The sequence below is a fragment of the Pristis pectinata genome, chromosome 11 (genome assembly GCF_009764475.1).
Source record: "Pristis pectinata isolate sPriPec2 chromosome 11, sPriPec2.1.pri, whole genome shotgun sequence".
Classification (NCBI taxonomy): Eukaryota; Metazoa; Chordata; class Chondrichthyes; order Rhinopristiformes; family Pristidae; genus Pristis; species Pristis pectinata.
The window spans coordinates 49,762,748-49,779,906 of record NC_067415.1 but is presented as its reverse complement, the minus strand read 5'-3'; the positions used below and the strand labels follow the sequence as shown (position 1 = coordinate 49,779,906).

The window sequence follows — 17,159 nt, the reverse complement described above, 5'->3', positions numbered from 1 at the left end:
GTAACTGTAATCTGCATCTTCCCATTGCCAGTCACTTCAACTCCCCCTCCCACTCCATCACAGATATGTCAGTCCTTGGCCTCCCCCACTGCCAGGAGAATTCCAAGCGCAAACTGGAGGAACAGCACCTCATTTTCCACCTTGGAACCTTGCAGCCTAACAGCATGAACATTGAATTCTCCCAGTTTAAGTAATCCCCACATCCCTTCCCCACAATCCCCCCCCCCCCACCATGCTGCTTCTCTTCTTCCCTTTCCTAGCCTCTTTTTTTCAACTTCCTTTTTCCTTTCTCTCGTTACCTTTGACCCATCCCCCCGGTGGATCTGCTCTCCCCTCCTCCCCAGCACCTGCCTATCACTATCTCTTACCTGCATCTACCTATCACCACCTTGTGCCCACCCCGCCTCCCCTCTTTTGTCCACCTATCACTGCTCTGCTTTTCTCTCCTACATGGTGGACTTCCCCTTTTCCTATCTTCAGTCCTGAAGAAGGGTCCTGACCCGAAACATTGACCGCTTGCTTTTCTCCATGGATGCTGCCTGGCCTGCTGAGTTCCTCCAGCATCATCGTGTTTTTCATCTAGATTCCAGTATCTGCAGTCCTTTGTTTCTCATGAATCAAGATAGTGTTGGAATATTCCCCAGATGCCTGATGAGTACAACTGCATTAACATTCAGGAAGGTCAACCATCCAGGAAAGGCAGTCTGCTTAATTGGCACCTCATTCACCAGCTTAAATATTGGTCTAGGTTGCCCAATCAAAACACCAGCCAAGAAGGCCAAGGTATTTTGTGCAAATAATTAAATGAAGAAGGAAGTTGGTTCTAACATAATTAAAATATTTTTTATATGTTTCAAGTTGGTACTTCCTCCCAGATTATTGACATAGAACTCCCCAGTGATGTTTCTCAGCTGTGACTTTTTTTGGAGTGGAATTTAGTATGAGGCCACACCCCACCCCAAAAAAGCATGCATCCAAAAAGCACTCCCAAGGGCTTCTGTGTTACTGACTGCTGAAACAAAGAAAATTATGGCATCAGCACACATGATAGCCAGTCATGTGACCTTCCTTGAGTGCCAATGCAACCAGCATGGTGAAGAACCACCACAGGGTTACCCTGTCAAGCAGAATTGCAAATTCGTCAGCATCTCCAATGTTTTCTGAGCAGTGCATATTTTTGCAGCAACTACAGGGCAAGTGGCTAGCAGGGGTTGGGTTGGACAATCTAGCCCTTTCACTGCCTCTGCTACCAGAGCTACATGCTTGCAGTGCTTACCTTATAAGATGCACTGTTGAAGCTTGCCAAGGCTCCTTCAACTCCTCCCAAATTTGACTCTGACACCTAGGCTTTGGCTATTTGCTTCAGTTAAAATGCAAAGTATCCTGTACACTTATCTGTATTTATCATTACTGGTCATAATCAAGATACTTCCTATCTAATACACTTGGGTGTAACTTCACCATGTAAACGGAAGTAGTTCCCGAAGCAGCCCACCACAACTAGGGTATTTGGGCAACAAGCTCTGTCCTTCTTAGCAATGTCAATTATTAATTTAAAAAAATCATTTCTCCCAATTATATTTATCCAGCCTTCCTTTAAATGCATCCATAGTATTTATCTCAACAACTTGTGGAAACAAAATTTAATGAAGATTATCAGATTGCTGATATTGTTAACTCTTGTCTTTTCCGCACTCCTGGCAGTATCTTTCTTCACCAAGGGACAAATGAAAATGCCCATTGTTCTCTTGGTATCCTTAAAAGGAGTATTTCTGCATTGGCACATGTAACACTTACCTTCTGCATGGCAACAAAATCAAACATATACATGATTTTCAATAATCAATTCAAAAACATGAAAAATTGCAGTTCATAAATGGAAAAAATGTTACACGTGTAATTAAAGATAAAGATTAAGACTGATTTGTTTACAGATTAAACAATCAATGATTCAATTTCTGCATCATCCACTTAGTGACTTCCAATTGTGTTATTGTCATTTCCGTGAAAGTACTTAAGATTTTACATTCTTTTAGATTCCTATCAGTAGTATGCATGGAACTGCTCTCTCCATGTGTTTTCAATTCAGTGCTGGTGTGACTTCAGGTCTGATTTTTACATTTCATGATCTGATTTGTGTTTGAAAGGAAGTACTTGGAGCCGCTTCAAACTTCTTCCCGTTGAACTTTGTGTCAGGTGGGTTTTTCAAAATCAACAGGCAGAACAGATGCTTGAAAGGCAATACTGGCATGACTTCAAAGGTTAATAATTAATTTTTTTTCAGAACCTTTTGATAATTTGACCTTTAATCATTGACTTAATGCCAACTGAATCTGGCTTTGTGTTTGTTCAGTGATAGCAGATCTAATAATGAGCTTGGCATGGGTGTGGGAGGGGAGACAGCTTTGAAATGAATTTAAAACCTAAATGGGGATTAGATAATTATGAGTTCGTGAAGTATAGGAATTTGGAAAGTGCTGACAACATCATTTGCATTAAAATTTGTTTGATGAACTGTCGACAGAGTTAACATTTTTAAAAAAGTACCATCAATCTAACTTTACAAATTAAACTCTGGATGCATACTGATCTGCCATCCTATACATGTGTGACATTTATTAAAGTGTTGGAGTCGTACCTTTTGTGATAAACCGATAAGAATCCTATCGATTGGATATCCATCACTGGCCAGAATTTTGCTTGTGTCCTGCCAAACTGACTTAATGTACGGTGTGACTGTCCAAACGTGAAATTTGAAGTTTTTCATTACCTTCCTGGAGAACACTGACAAGAATTCTGCTTTTTTTTAATCCCTATCTTTGGGCAAATGCCCAGGTGCCTAAGGAGCTATTTGCCACAACAGCAGTTGTGTAGTATGGAGCCTGAGGTTCTGCCTGCACACTTGGAAGTTCACAATGTTTAGGACAAGACAGTGAGTTAAGAGACAAGGGAAAGGATTCAAGAGCAATTGGAAGGGTGAGATTTAGTAACTGAAGGTAACAGGGTATTTCATATTTGCCTCTCTATAAAATTTCAAAATTTTCATTAAATGTTTCAGTAATTTTATGGATGTAAATTAAATGCATATATTTAAATTTGCATGATCCTTATTTTAATTACAAGTTAATATAATGCTTTCCTATAGCTAACACACTTGTCTAAATGCCTTATATAATGTAATTTCAATTTGGAAGGCAACATTTGCCAGAAATATGGAATGTTGGATTACTTGTAAAGAGTCATCACCTTAGTTACACTGCACTTCACGTAACACAAATATATCAGTTTGATTTAAATGTGGTTATGTTTAGGAATTTACCAGATGTTACCCCAGAAGATTTTAGGAAAATTGATCTTTCACATTACAAGTGGATTCACTGGGAGGTGAGTGTTGGCTTCTGTAATGGCGCCTTTAATATAATGTTGATGCTATGACTTTTGCTACAATGGAAATGAAAAGTTATTTTTCCAGTTTTCTCTGAGCCAGCGGTGATACTTTGGAACTTTTTTTTTACATTTATCTAGTAATTGCTTGATATCTCTGAAATAGGAAAGGATAACTGAGCACATAGGTAAGACTGTTTAAGTATCGAGGAAGCTATAAGCTATAATTATAATCACTTCAGCGAACTAAGAATGGGCATATCCTGAACATTTTTTTGTTCTTAAGAACAGTTTTTGTATTTATCTGATCCCTCTCAATCATTGCCCAAAGTGCCATTTTTAAATCAGAATTTGGTTTGTATACAGTAAACTGCATTGCAGATCACAATTGTCCTTATGGTTTCTAACAATACAGAGCTTGCTGTCTGAAACTGCAAATAGAAAGAATTTAAGCAATTCCTTTGACTTTAAACAGGTTTTTGTAAAGGCACATTTATGGGTTTAAGTAGCATTACTAACTTATATATTAAATAAGATTATGGTATTTTCCTGATGAAAATGAGACAGGGGACTGCTGTCTTCAACTATTTTTTATTCAGTGGTGTGAAGAGTTTGGAGTTCATCCTGATTACCAGCTGGCGGCTTTAAAAGAGCCATGGTCATCCACAATTATCTGTTTCCACCCCTGCAATTTTAATGAGTCTAATTCTAAAAATATTGACACCTCATCCAATTCTTCACAAATACTTTCTGCCCCTTCACAAAAACATCATAAGCCTGACCCCAAATTTTAGATTTTTTTCCTCCCATCTGAATAATTCAAACCTACTCTTGCAAAGTATCATCTTCCCCTGAACTTCTCATACATAAGCCTGGCTCTGACTATTCAGACCTCCTTCTTCATTATTGAGTCTGGTCATGTCATTTGTCAATTGCCTATCCATCTTCTTTAAAACTCAGTTTTCAGTCTGTTGTCATCCCCCGTCTATTTCCTATATTGTTCATAGTCAGACCTTTCAACAAGTCCTTTTCAGTTCCATAAGTAAATATTGGTCTTAAAAAAACAGATAAAAACTTGTGATTGATTTAGATTTTGAAACTGGCAATCACCTTCTAATCAACAGTTCTTTGACTGAACAATTAAATTTCAATTACGAACAGGAAGAAAATTAGACCTTATGATCATATAAAGATATACTGTAGCTTTATGTTAGCAGAAAAGTAATTTTGTGGTTACATCTTATAGCATTCCAGTGCTTTTCTAACTCACTAAGTGCAACATTGAAATGATACTTTTAACATAAAATTAAACTCTAAATCCAACAATATTGAATCTCAACCAAATAAGTCTGATTTCTTTCCTGATGAAGTGCAAGGCCAGACCCACTGAACCAAGGGCCTCTTCTACTTGTTTTCTTCTTCTTCTTCTTTTTAACCAGTCCATCAGGATCGAGAATGATTTGCTCCCACTCTAGTTCTGTGGCTTCGGAGGTGGCTGAAAAGTCTTAAGTGGAGAGGCAAGTTTTTCACACAGAAGGTGGTGTGTATATTGAACGATCTGTCAGAGGAAGCGATAAAAGCAGGTCATTTAAAAGACATTTGGACAGGTACATGGATAGGAAAGGTGTCGAGCAATATGGATCAAATGCAGACAAATGGAACCAGCTCAGGAAGACATCTTGGTTGGCATGTATAAGGGCCTATTTCTGTGCTGTATAATTCCTTCTCTATATGTTTAAACTTCTCAATTCATCAGTTGGTCATTCTCAACCAATTTAGAGCTATCAACAGATTCTGTGTAGCCACCCAGCACTGTTAGTGCCTTTAAGACAATCCAGGCTGAAGCTGTGGCATGGTCCAAAATTGGTGCAATGGGTGCCCACTGACTAAGTTCCCAGAACTCCACTTCATCACCAAGGATGCTGTTGCTTTGTTTGCAGACTATGCAAAATAAATAAGGGAGCTTTGAGAACAGTCTGGTGTGCAACATGGAGACCATGTGGCTCTCCCCTTGAAGCTCATTGAGCATGATTAGTGTCTTAATACTGTGGATATTGGCTTGGATGAAGTTTCTGACTTTGATTCACCTGCCAATTGAGTTATAGGGTCTTATTCAGACAGCAAGTGGTGGCATTTCTGGTGTTTTGATGTATTTCCTGTAGGTGTCTATGTCTCCAAAGCATGTAGGAGGGCAGAGAATCACTGCTACATGTTGACTATGAGCTAAGTGTTGGGTTTTCCAGAGTCTCACTGTGGATCTTGATTGTTGAAGGGATGTACTGTTTGGCAGGGTAGCTTGGGAGAGGAAAACTCCAGACCTTTTCCTCTAAAATCATAGAGCTTAATTTCGTCTTAACTGCCCTATTATTTCACTCTACGTGAGAAATTACCTGTGTTGCATCCATCACTCTTCCCTCCCCTCCCCCCCCCCCCCCCCCCCCCCCATTCTCTGCTACTTAGACTAACTTGTCTCCTTCTTGGTTCTATTGAAGGGTTCCAGACCTGAAACTGTTTCTCTTTCCACACATGCTATCTGACCTGCTGAGTTTTCCCAGCATTTTGTTTTTATTTCAGGTTTGTCTTCCGGATGTTTATTTCAAGGCCCATCCTATTATATACTTCAATGAACTATCAACGATGACTTGGAGCTTGATCTCTGAGTGTGCACATATGTAAGAGCCTCTGCGTATTGTTATTCCATGACTGAGCTTCTGGTGACCTTATTTCTGGTATGAGGACAGCAAAGTAATCTGTCTTCCACTCTTCCTGCAGCCTAACTCTACTCCATCTGGAAGTGTGGTACAGTATTGCAGCAAAGAAGATTGAGAAGGGGAAATGAGACATTTTATTTTGGAAACAATGCATAGATGCTGGTGAATAGGAAGTTGACTCCTATGAATAACCTTTACTTTCTACTTTTGTATTATCCATCATTGTGTCTTTGTGAGTTTTTTTTCTCATACATTTCACAGGTAAATAACTTGAGTTGTTAGTTATGCATCTTTAAATTTAAAAACAACCTAACTTCTGCAGGTGAAAGTAGTTTATGTTATGCAATGTACTTCATGAACTTGCTGTTCTTTGCAGCATCACCCGAATGTCCTGTATGACACTTAATCTTTGAATTTGGCCCAATGCAACGTGATCCTGCAAATCGGCCTTGCATTTGAGAATTGTTTTAACTTTACAGTGAGAATTCTTTTAGCTGATTAAATAGCTAGACACCTTTTCATTGTGATTATGTCACTCCACATCCTGCTCCAACAGCACTCCAGCACTAGAAAACATTGACATGGAACTTGCTGTGTGGTTCACCACCTGCACTTGATGCCGATGCATGAAGTAGCCTGCACTTAACTTGTGTATGTCTGTTAAGTTGAATCTGTTGGATGAAAGCCTCTTAGCCCCATTTGGCAAGACCTTAAAAGGCACCAGGACCTTGCACTATGTAGTGAGGTCACATGGGCATGCCAAAATAAGCCCCACCAATAACGTAAACTTTTGACCACTAGGAAAGTCACTCCCCCAACTCTACATGCTGTCAATGTTTCTTAAACTATTAAAAACAAAAAAAATTGGAATGATTTAAAATTATTTTTAAATATAAAAAACCCACCCAAACACACCTTTCTGTCTCAGATTTGTAATAAATCCATTGTAATGAATGGGCTTGTGGATTCTTTGCCTGGGTCTGACCTGGCACAGGATCCAACAGCAAATCATCTATTTCAAAATTTGAAATTCCAGTAAGTTAACTCCCTGTTGTTAGAATTCACGTGGACCTGCAGGTGCAGAGCTGACAGATTAGCCAGCAAGAAGAATATTTGGGATTTTCTGCATTTGGAAATATGAACCCAAATCCCAAACTGTTTAACATGTATGCAGTAGGTACCAAGATTTAACGGCAGAGAAGAGGAGAAACAAAGACAGATTGAGTATGGATGACCACATTGTGAAACACCTCAGTACAGTTTGTGGGGGTGACTCTGAGTTCCAGTTGCTCATCACTTTTACTTCTTCATCCCACTCTCACTCCGATCACTCAGTCTTTGACTTCTTACACTGTTAAAACAAAATCCAATGTAAACTCAAGGAAAAGCATCTCATCGTCCAACAAGGCATGTTACTGCCCTCAGATAACTAGAGAAACTCAGTTTTCTCCCCAGATTAGATCAGCACTGGCCAGTTCTGATGGAAGGTCATTAATTGGTAACATTAACTCTTGTTTTCCTTTCCACAGATGATACCTAATCGGCTTGGTATTTACAGCATTCTGAGTTTTATTTCAGATTTCCTGCATCAGCACCGTTTGTATTTCACAGCTCCAACGTTCATTTTGTTCTCTGTCTACTGCTTTCATTCCATATTTCCTTACAACACAGGAGGCCATTCCAGCTCTCAGAGTATTCCATCAATTTGCCCTGCAATCTATTCTCCCCACATTCTCTCCAACTTCCCCCAGGTTTTACCGCTCACCTTCACACAAGTGGTAATTTACAGTCACCAATTAACTTACAAATAGCAACATCTTTGCCATATGGGAAGAAACTGGAATATCCAGAAGGAACCCACGTGGTCACAGGAGAACATGTAAACTGGGCAGACAGCACTGGAGGCCAGGGTCAAATCCAGGTCGCTGGCAATGTGAAGCAGCAGCTCTGCTGACTGCACCATTGTACCACACATCATCTTTAATTTGTGTCTCCTTCGTACAAATCAGCTGGCATTAATCTCCCTTCACCTGTGTCATTCAGTCTCCCCACCACAGACATTCCCTTTGTATGCTCCACCCCTCCCCCTTCTCTGCTGCTTAAAACACATTTAATTTCTAACTTTTCCAAGATCTGATGAATGTTCATTGACCTGAAACCTGGTGTGTTACAAACTGGTTGACGACTGGCTTCTGTTGCAGTGAGGACCTCAAGAGGTAGTCACACACCTGGCCCTTTTGGCTGATGATGCTTGAAAATACAGCAGCCTTTTGTTTGGCACTCATGTTCGAGGCTTTTCTGTCATTGAAATCAGATTTTTATGGAGCTTCCTCCTCCTAATCATTGTTTAATTGTCTACTACTAGTCATAACAGGATTGGGAAGCTTTGACTTAATCCATAATTGTGAATCTGTCTGCAACATGCAGTACCTACAGTCTGAATGTAACTTTATTTCCGTCTTGGAACCTTACAGCCTAACGGCATGAAAATTGAATTATCCCACTTTAGGTCATCCTCACCCCCCTTGCCCACAACCCCCCGCCCCCCACCACCGCCACCACCACCACCACCATGCTTCTTCTCTTCTTCCCTTTCCTAGCCTCTTTTTTTTCTACCTTTTTTTTCCTTTCTCTTCAGACCTTTGACCCATCCCCCGGTGGATCTGCTCTCCCCTCCTCCCCCGCACCTGCCTATCACTCTTACCTGCATCTACTTATCACCACCCTGTGCCCACCCCACCTCCCCTCTTTTGTCCACCTATCGCTGCTCTGCTTTTCCATCCTATTTATTGGGCTTCCCCTTTTCCCATCTTCAGTCCTGAAAAAGGGTCCTGACCTGAAACATTGACCGCCTGCTTTTCTCCACGGATGCTGCCTGGCCTGCTGAGTTCCTCCAGCATCATTGTGTTTTTCATCTAGATTCCAGCATCTGCAGTCCTTTATTTCTGTAGTATTACCAAGTTACTACTTCATTTTAGTTGTGTCTAGTTCCCAGCCTGCTATTCTGCACTTCTCATTGAAAAAGGGGATTTCATTGACCTGATGGTGAAAATAGATTGAGGAATGTGCTGAACAAGGAGGTTGCAGACTGTTTTGAATATAAAACTGCTTTTATTGGTGTCCCACACACCTTTAAGATAATCTGGTTTAACATGCCAGTTCTGTTCTTAATATGGGGTTCGATTCCCGTCGCTGTCTGTAAGGAGTTTGTACGTTCTCCCCATGTCTGTGTGGGTTTCCTCCGGGTGCTCCGGTTTCCTCCCACATTGCAAAGACGTACGGGTAGGTTAATTTGGGTTTAAAATGGGCGGCGCGGACTCATTGGGCCGGAAGGGCCTGTTACCACGCTGTAAATAAAATTTTTAAAAAATGTCCCATTTGGTAATGGAGGAGTGTTGGATGTTCGCTAAATGATAAGATTTTATCAGTAAGAGCATGTTTGTTCTTTTGCTAGAAGGAGCTTTGGGACAGCTCTTGCAATTTAGGCACAATTCTCCAGGTGTTATCAAGGAGGATTTTGCAGCGTCAGTGAGACTGGCTGTGCCTTTACCCTGTTTTTGTCATACTATGAACTTTTGTAGCAGTGTTGGCATGACTGACAGGCTTGTATGACTATTTCAGACTGAACTTTAGAATTTGCCATATTCATGTGGGTTAGAAGTCACATCTAGGCCAGCCCAAGTCAGAAAAGCAGATTTGCTTCCCTACATTTAGTGGTAATTGTGACAATCTGATCATCCTACTGAAGCAACCTTTTCATTCCAGGTTTATTTAATAAAATTAATTTAAAACTCCTCATCTGCTAGGTTGGGATCTGAACATACATGTCTGAATCATTAGTCTCTGGATAACAAGTCCAAGCATACAAACACAATGCTGCTGCCCCCCCCCCCCCTGAAATCTGATCTCAGTTTACTCCAGATACAAATGCTAGGGTCATTGTTAACTATTATTAACTAACATGGGATGTCCCTATCTGCCATTGTTCTTTGTAGGGAGTTATGTTAATCTTGAATGAATCATCTGAAAGTGGAAACGTACCATGAACAGATCTAGTGTCCTTACATGTCAGTGTGCCTAATTTTAAACTTATAAAATTACATGTCATGAATCTGTATAATTGTCATTGATGTGTAGGGCAGAAATGCATCTGAGCAGCTTGCCATGATACAGCAAGTGGAGCACTACAATGCCAATGTGCCAGCTGAACAGCAAATTACCACCTCTGTGGAGATTGAGAAAACAAGAGAAGAACTGTACCAGCTCTTTGGGCATGGCGATGTGGTACGTTTTATTCTAGAAATGTTAAAGAAATAAGGACGTTATATTTACTAGTTAAATGAAACTGGCCTGTTTATTAACATTAGTAATGCTTGCCCTTATATAAGATCACATTGCATTACTATATCTTAAAGGTACGTTACAATTAAATATATTTAAGGTATGTTAATTGATGTTTTGTGGGAAAACAGTTGTTTAATTAATTAATGGGCTGGTAATGGTGGCAGAAGTTGGTTCAGACATTAAATCTCCTTGCAATAGCACATCCTAATGACCACCCAAACTGCCGGCATGGGCATTTGGTACCACAGGTTGTATCTCGTCTGAATTATTCTATTGACAATGTAACAATGTCACCTTAGATTCTGGGCATAACTGCTGTTATGGGACTCAAACCTTTAACCTTCAGAACTCCAGAGGAAGCAGAGCCAGAATACCTTATATTTCTCTTTCCCTGATGTTACATAAAAATAATATAATTTCACAATGCAGTACTGAAGGCGTTAATTTCGTGAAGTATTTGACAAACCTTCTTCTTATTTTGTAAAAGCTGTGTCCCTGGAAAAGATGGATTTGCTAAGGTGAAATTGGAGTTCTGAAAACTGCTGCAGTATCAGCCAGCCCTGGGAAATTTATCATTAAAAAGGAGTAGGGAAAATATGTAGAATATCTTATTCCATTTAAAGGAACACTTAAATCAGAGAGAGACTAAAGACATGAAGCTTCAGGTGTACATAGTGCACTCATCATAGTGTCTAGGAATGGAAATTAAATTTCAAAAATGGTGGGTGAACCATAACTTTTCATAACTAGATCCTCCGTAAAACTGCCTATTTGAGGACCATAAAATATACATTAAAATGGTGTTTATATTATAGTGGGGAAATGTATAAAGTCAGAGAAAAACCTATGAAGTGTATTTTCACAAATCATTATTTAAAATAAACATGTGAAAAGAGCTCAAATAGAAAAAAATACTACAATTAAAAAGAATAAAATATATCACACAGCAACATCTACTTGTGCACTCCATAGGTCTTTGTCAGCAAAGATGTTGCCAGACATTTTGGATTTAATTCAGCATCAGAAGCAGTAAAAGGACTTTACAGTCGGGTGAAACGTGGGTAAGTTCAATTGGAGATCCAAATTCAACTGCATTTTAAGATATTTATTTATTAGTCACACGTACATCGAAACACACAGTGAAATGCGTCTCTTTGCATTACTGAGAATGTGCTGGGGGGCACCTGCAAGTGTTGCCACTCTTCCGGCGCCAACATAGCATGTCCACAGCTCCTAACCTGTACGTCTTTGGAATGTGGGAGGAAACCTTTACGGTGCAGTGTTGGAACTATGATTTTGGAGATAAAGACCAGTATATTATGTTTATTGCCACACTGCCATTTGTTTCCAAGGCTGTTGCAAAAGAGTGTCAAGTATCCACATCAGCATGATATTGCTGGATCTTTGGCCATGTCTTGGAGAATATGCACCAAATTTGGTCTTTCAGCCAATCTGTCCATGCTGGTGTTTATGTTATATTTTAACCTCCTCCTTTCTTTCACCATCTAAGTTTATCATCGTAAACTTCTATTCCCTTCTCTGTCATATGGTTAACAAAACAGCCTTTCTTTGAAAGCATCTACAGTATTTGCCTCAATCATTCTCTGTGCTAGCAAGTTCCAATTATTATCTCCTGAGGCAAATAAGTTTTTTGGTGACCTATTGTGACAGTCCCCAGTTTGCTGTACCCCATAAATAGAAATGCAATCTCTCTATCCATCTTTCATAATTTTAAAGATCTTTATCGGAAATGTCACTGAAATTTCAAGGACAGTAAGTGAAGCATGATTTTTCAGAGATTATGTTCTCCATGAGACAAATCACTTCTGATCCTTTCCTTTTTGAGATAAAACATATCCAGAACCATCATTTTTTATAGGTTTAATCTCACATTTCTTCTATCCTGCTTAGAAATCTTTTGTGCACCATCTCCAGTGCCACAATATTTTGTATTTATGATAAAGTGATCAGAACCTCAAATTTTAACACAGTGATTGGTGTCAGATTAGCAATATATTTCCGTTGAAAAAGGCCACAAGGAAAGCAAGTTAAGCTCTAAGGAGAGATTGAACTGACAAATCAGGAAATTATGTTATCCTTGGCAAGAGCACTCTTATTTCAAATAAAGGATTGTAATTATGGTCTTCTAAATCGATTTTCTTTTTTTTAGTGCATACCTCGTCTGTGCATGGGCTGAGAAAGGAGCTGATGCAATGGGTCCTGATGGGGTCTTTCATTCAAATGCCTTTCCTCCTGAAAAGGTTGTGGATACTCTTGGAGCTGGAGATACTTTCAATGCAGCTGTAATATTTGGACTGTATAATGGTGCGTCTGAGTTTGTTGTGCTTCAATGAAACTAAGTTAGCTTTAAGAAGAGAAATCTTTTTTTCTAAATGTAAGCTGTTTTGTGTAACATTATTTTGAGTTTACATTGAGCCTACGTTGTATCAACATATTGTCCCACAGATTGTTATGTCACATATTTGTATTTATAAGTCCAAATTCAGTGAGTTACACTGTCATATCTTGGCCTCAAGAAAATATTAGAGGTAATAAGTTAAAGACAGAGAATCATAGAACAGATTATGTTATATCAAATAGGTTAGTTCCTTTCCCCTTTCTTTGAATGAGGGTGGAGTTAAGGAACACTGAAAATTCTTTAAAATTAATATTCAAGGCCTTGTTACTCATTGAAGGTATAAACTTGGAACATCTAATTGTACTGTGGATAGCAATTTACAAATACTGGCATTCTTCATGTGTGAGCCTGAGAAATACAGGAATTTTGTTCTCCTGCTGATGCTCAAACTTGCAAAGTTTTTGATCAGAAATGATTGGATGAAGAATGGAATGGCGATATTCTTTTATTTCCTTATCTAGAGTCAAACAAGTTTTTTCTCTGGATTCCAGCATGTGGAGTCTCTTGTGTCTCCATTGATTGCAGGTTGTTCCCAATGCCACCTCCTTTAGATCAGTTAACTGAGTGCAAACTAAGATCCTTAAGCCTTTCTGGTGGTTTAAAAGGCTTCATATGTTGTTGAACACTATACTTACCTGCAAGCAATAGGAAATTTACTTTTAGTGATGTTCTATTAAAAAAAACTAACATATGTTCTTGTATTCTAAATGTTTAAACATTGTCCTGATTAAAGTATGAAAAATAACAAGATGCTGGAGGAACTCAGCAGGTCAGGCAGCATCCATGGAGAAAAGCAGATGGTCAACGTTTCGGGTCAGGACCCTTCTTAAGGACTGGCCCAAAACGTTGACCGTCTGCTTCTCTCCACGGATGCTACCTGACCTGCTGAGTTCCTCCAGCATCTGCAGTCCTTTGATTCTCCAGATTAAAGTGTGATCTAAGGATGAAAAGATATGATCACAAAGTGTTTGATTTTCTGTTATGTAAATACATTTGACCCACAATGTTATAAAATAATATGACAGCCTGTATTGTGTGATTTTTTTTTTGCAGGCAAGTCTATTCAGGAAGCACTGACATTTGGCTGCCAAATTGCTGGGAAAAAGTGTGGGATTCAAGGATATGATGGAATTGTCTGAGGAAACCCAAAATATATTGGAGGAATGAATAACTAGAGTTGATTGAAATGAGAAAATTCTGCACGAGCCTCAATTTTTGATTCTGTAGCCATCTGATATACAAATATATAAAAATGTTTTGGTGATTTTCTTTGATTATGAAACAATTTTAAAAATAATTAAATCTGCTAGATCTACTGTAGATCTAGTTCAATGTTTACCATCTGGTTTGTATGCAACTGTGAGATGTAACTGCAATTGAGTTGTTGATGAATCTCAGCATTCAATCTCTATCAGTTAATCAATAACAGAATCAGACATGAGTTGAGAATAGCAATAATGAGTAAAACTTTAAGAACCATAGGTCCAACTTGACTTGTTTTTCCCAAAGCAGCAGTGTAATTACTCCAATTAACTTTGGCCTGTGGGGCTAATGAAATACTGGATAACTTCATGGAACTGAACTTAAAGTTTAATCAAACATAACATTTAATTATGTGGTTGTATAACATAATGCTTCTTTTCATAAATCTTTGGATCATTTGGAATTTCACTTTTTTTCTTTCCTCTGGATTGTAGTGTAGAAGGGTGGGCACATTAGTAATTGAAATAAATTAGCCCACTGAAAATCAAAGGCTCAAGATGCTGGAACTCTGAAAAGCAGAATATTTTGGTACACTGAGCAGGTCAGGCAGCTCATCTGTGGAAATAGAAACATAGTTAACATTTCAAGTTGAAGACCCTTCATCAGAATAGGCAGCATATGTGGAAAGAGAAACAGAGTTAACATTTCATGCCAAAGATCCTGCATCAAATATTCCCAGCTCCTTCATCCTGAAACATTGACTTTGTTCCTTTTTCCACAGAATCCACCTGACCTGTTGACTGATTCCAAAAAAAATTCTCTTTAAATTAACTACTTCTCAAACATCATTTAGATAGGTTAACAGCTGAAATGTTTACATACTGGATTCCATGTTTACAAGTATTTCAATGCAAATTACAAATGCAGCATTGAAACTGCTTTACAGACAGCTGGTGATTGACTGTGTTGCATTCTCTGCCCCTAACTGAGATCCAACATTGAAAGAGCTAAGTTCTGTGCATCTTGTTATTAAATGGGATGTCATTTACATTTGTTTTAACATGAGTTCAGTTGACAATATTGCCTCATTTAATTTTCACCTTTCCTGTGATGGGAAAATATTCAAAATATTTCCAAAGTTATGTCTACAAAGTGCAATGAAAAATTCGGGGATACATTTCCATGAGTATGTAATCTCAATATCTACCTGCATAACATGTATGTCCAATACCAGTTCCCAGTTCCTTTTCCGCAGTTCACTGTACGAGTTTTCATATAGTATCTGCTGATAAGCTACGGTAGCCCAGTGGTTAAGTTACTGGACTAAAAAGAGGTCTGGACTATTAATCCAGAGTCATGAGTCTGTGTTCTATCATAGCAGCTTGGTAACTTTTGAGGGGGGGGGGGGGGGAAATCAAAAAAAATTCTCATTATTGCTAACCATGGAACCACTGGATGTTATTAAAAAAGCATCTGGTTCACTGGCATCTTTCAGAGAAGCAAAGTTGCTGTCCTTACCTATGTGACTCCAGATGCACCCATGTGATTCATTCTTAACTACCTCAGTTCAGGGGCAATTATGGATGGACAATAAATGCTGCTAGTGCCAAAGTCTACATCTTGCAAGCCAAATAAATTATATAAAAAACAACGCAATGTCTGCCAATGTATTGTGGGTACATGCCATTTTTTGCGTGGGGTTCTTCCCAGGGAATATAATCTCTTCAGGTTATTTTTTGTTATCTGCACATATTTTTTGCAGGAAGCATTACTTGAGAATTTATCTTCATCAGAATAGATACCTATAAACAATTAGCTTTCAATGTATAATATCCATTACACTTAAAAAAGAATGTAATCAAAAACAAAATATAATAATTAAACAGAACTTTATCCTGAGACAAGGATAATGCATGTGCACGTTTTCTGACCTCTTGCATTCTCTACATTTTGTTTTGAAAATGGCTGCATTAATTGAACACAAGTAATGTTATCATAATTAATGTTTAATAATGTAAATATTTTTACATGAACAATAATGTGTTTTGCTACACTGACTGCAAGTAGGTCTATCTGAATGGTGGACAGCTTTCTTGTTTTCCTTTTATTTTGGTTGTAGAATGTTATGATCAAACAACAATGGAGTAGTCTGTTACCATTTCTCATCATTATTGGCTAATGTGCCCAGTGTAATTTTTTAATAAGTTTTAGAAGTCTACCCTTCCATGACCAGTGATTTCCCAATTCCAGTACACAGTACAACATATTTCTTAGAAATATTACAATCAAATGCCAGGGGAGTACACCAGAGACAGACACCAAAGAAAAAAGTAGAAGTGGTTACAATGAAAGCTCACCTTTGACATTTAATGGAGAAAAGGAGAATTCAAATTAAGAGCCATTCCCAATGTGACTGTCGCCTTTTAAAAAATATTTAATAACTTTAGCATATTCATTGGCTAGCCTTTTAGATCAGATGTGAGGGATTGCTTCTTAGCTTCATATTGATTGAAATGATATGTTCACATACTTGGCTAGTTTTGGAATAACAACTGGGGTAGCATCAGAATTAGGTCCCTGAATGTCCTGAATTGCCTTTTAAGTCTCTGAGATAGTGGTTCTTTTGCAAGGATACCACTTATGGTATTCTGAGGTGGCTGACCAAAGGCCTCATCATGGATGAACTTGTGTAGGAAGTGTCAGAAGCATTAGTATAAGGATCAGATCTTATGAGGAATAATATCAGTGCTCATAACATATGATGCAATTAAATTGTGCCCTATATATAGTCCTAAGTATGTTTATAGAAAATGTCCGTGTCAGTATTGGACTGCAATTAATTTTTATTTTTATTACATGAGATGTTCCTTAAAACTTGTAGTTCCACTTGGACTTGTTAACATGACACTGTCTCTGTTAACCTGGCAGAATCCTTAAACATACTCACTCACATTTTACTTATCGAGTGCTTTTTTGCCCTGAGGCCTTCAAGGAACTTTAATGTCAGTGTTGTTTGAGTGCACTTGCTAGTCAACAAAGATCTACTGGAGGTCTGTATTTGTCTCTCTCCACTTTTCTTGGAGATCTCCACATGAAGA

At 38.6% G+C, this 17,159-nt stretch overlaps 1 protein-coding gene across 5 annotated transcripts in view; it reads left to right on the top strand.

Annotated features, from left to right (window-relative positions):
• Window positions 1–17,159, top strand: part of khk (ketohexokinase) — a 41,005-nt gene extending 23,846 nt beyond the window's left edge. For all 5 annotated transcript variants that reach the window (XM_052026594.1, XM_052026592.1, XM_052026593.1 and 2 more), the window contains 5 exons: window positions 3,312–3,384; window positions 10,233–10,379; window positions 11,412–11,500; window positions 12,610–12,764; window positions 13,912–17,159. In XM_052026594.1, the coding sequence (XP_051882554.1) occupies window positions 3,312–3,384; window positions 10,233–10,379; window positions 11,412–11,500; window positions 12,610–12,764; window positions 13,912–13,997 (550 nt within the window). In that variant the 3' untranslated portion in view covers window positions 13,998–17,159. The remainder of the gene's footprint in view (window positions 1–3,311; window positions 3,385–10,232; window positions 10,380–11,411; window positions 11,501–12,609; window positions 12,765–13,911) is intronic.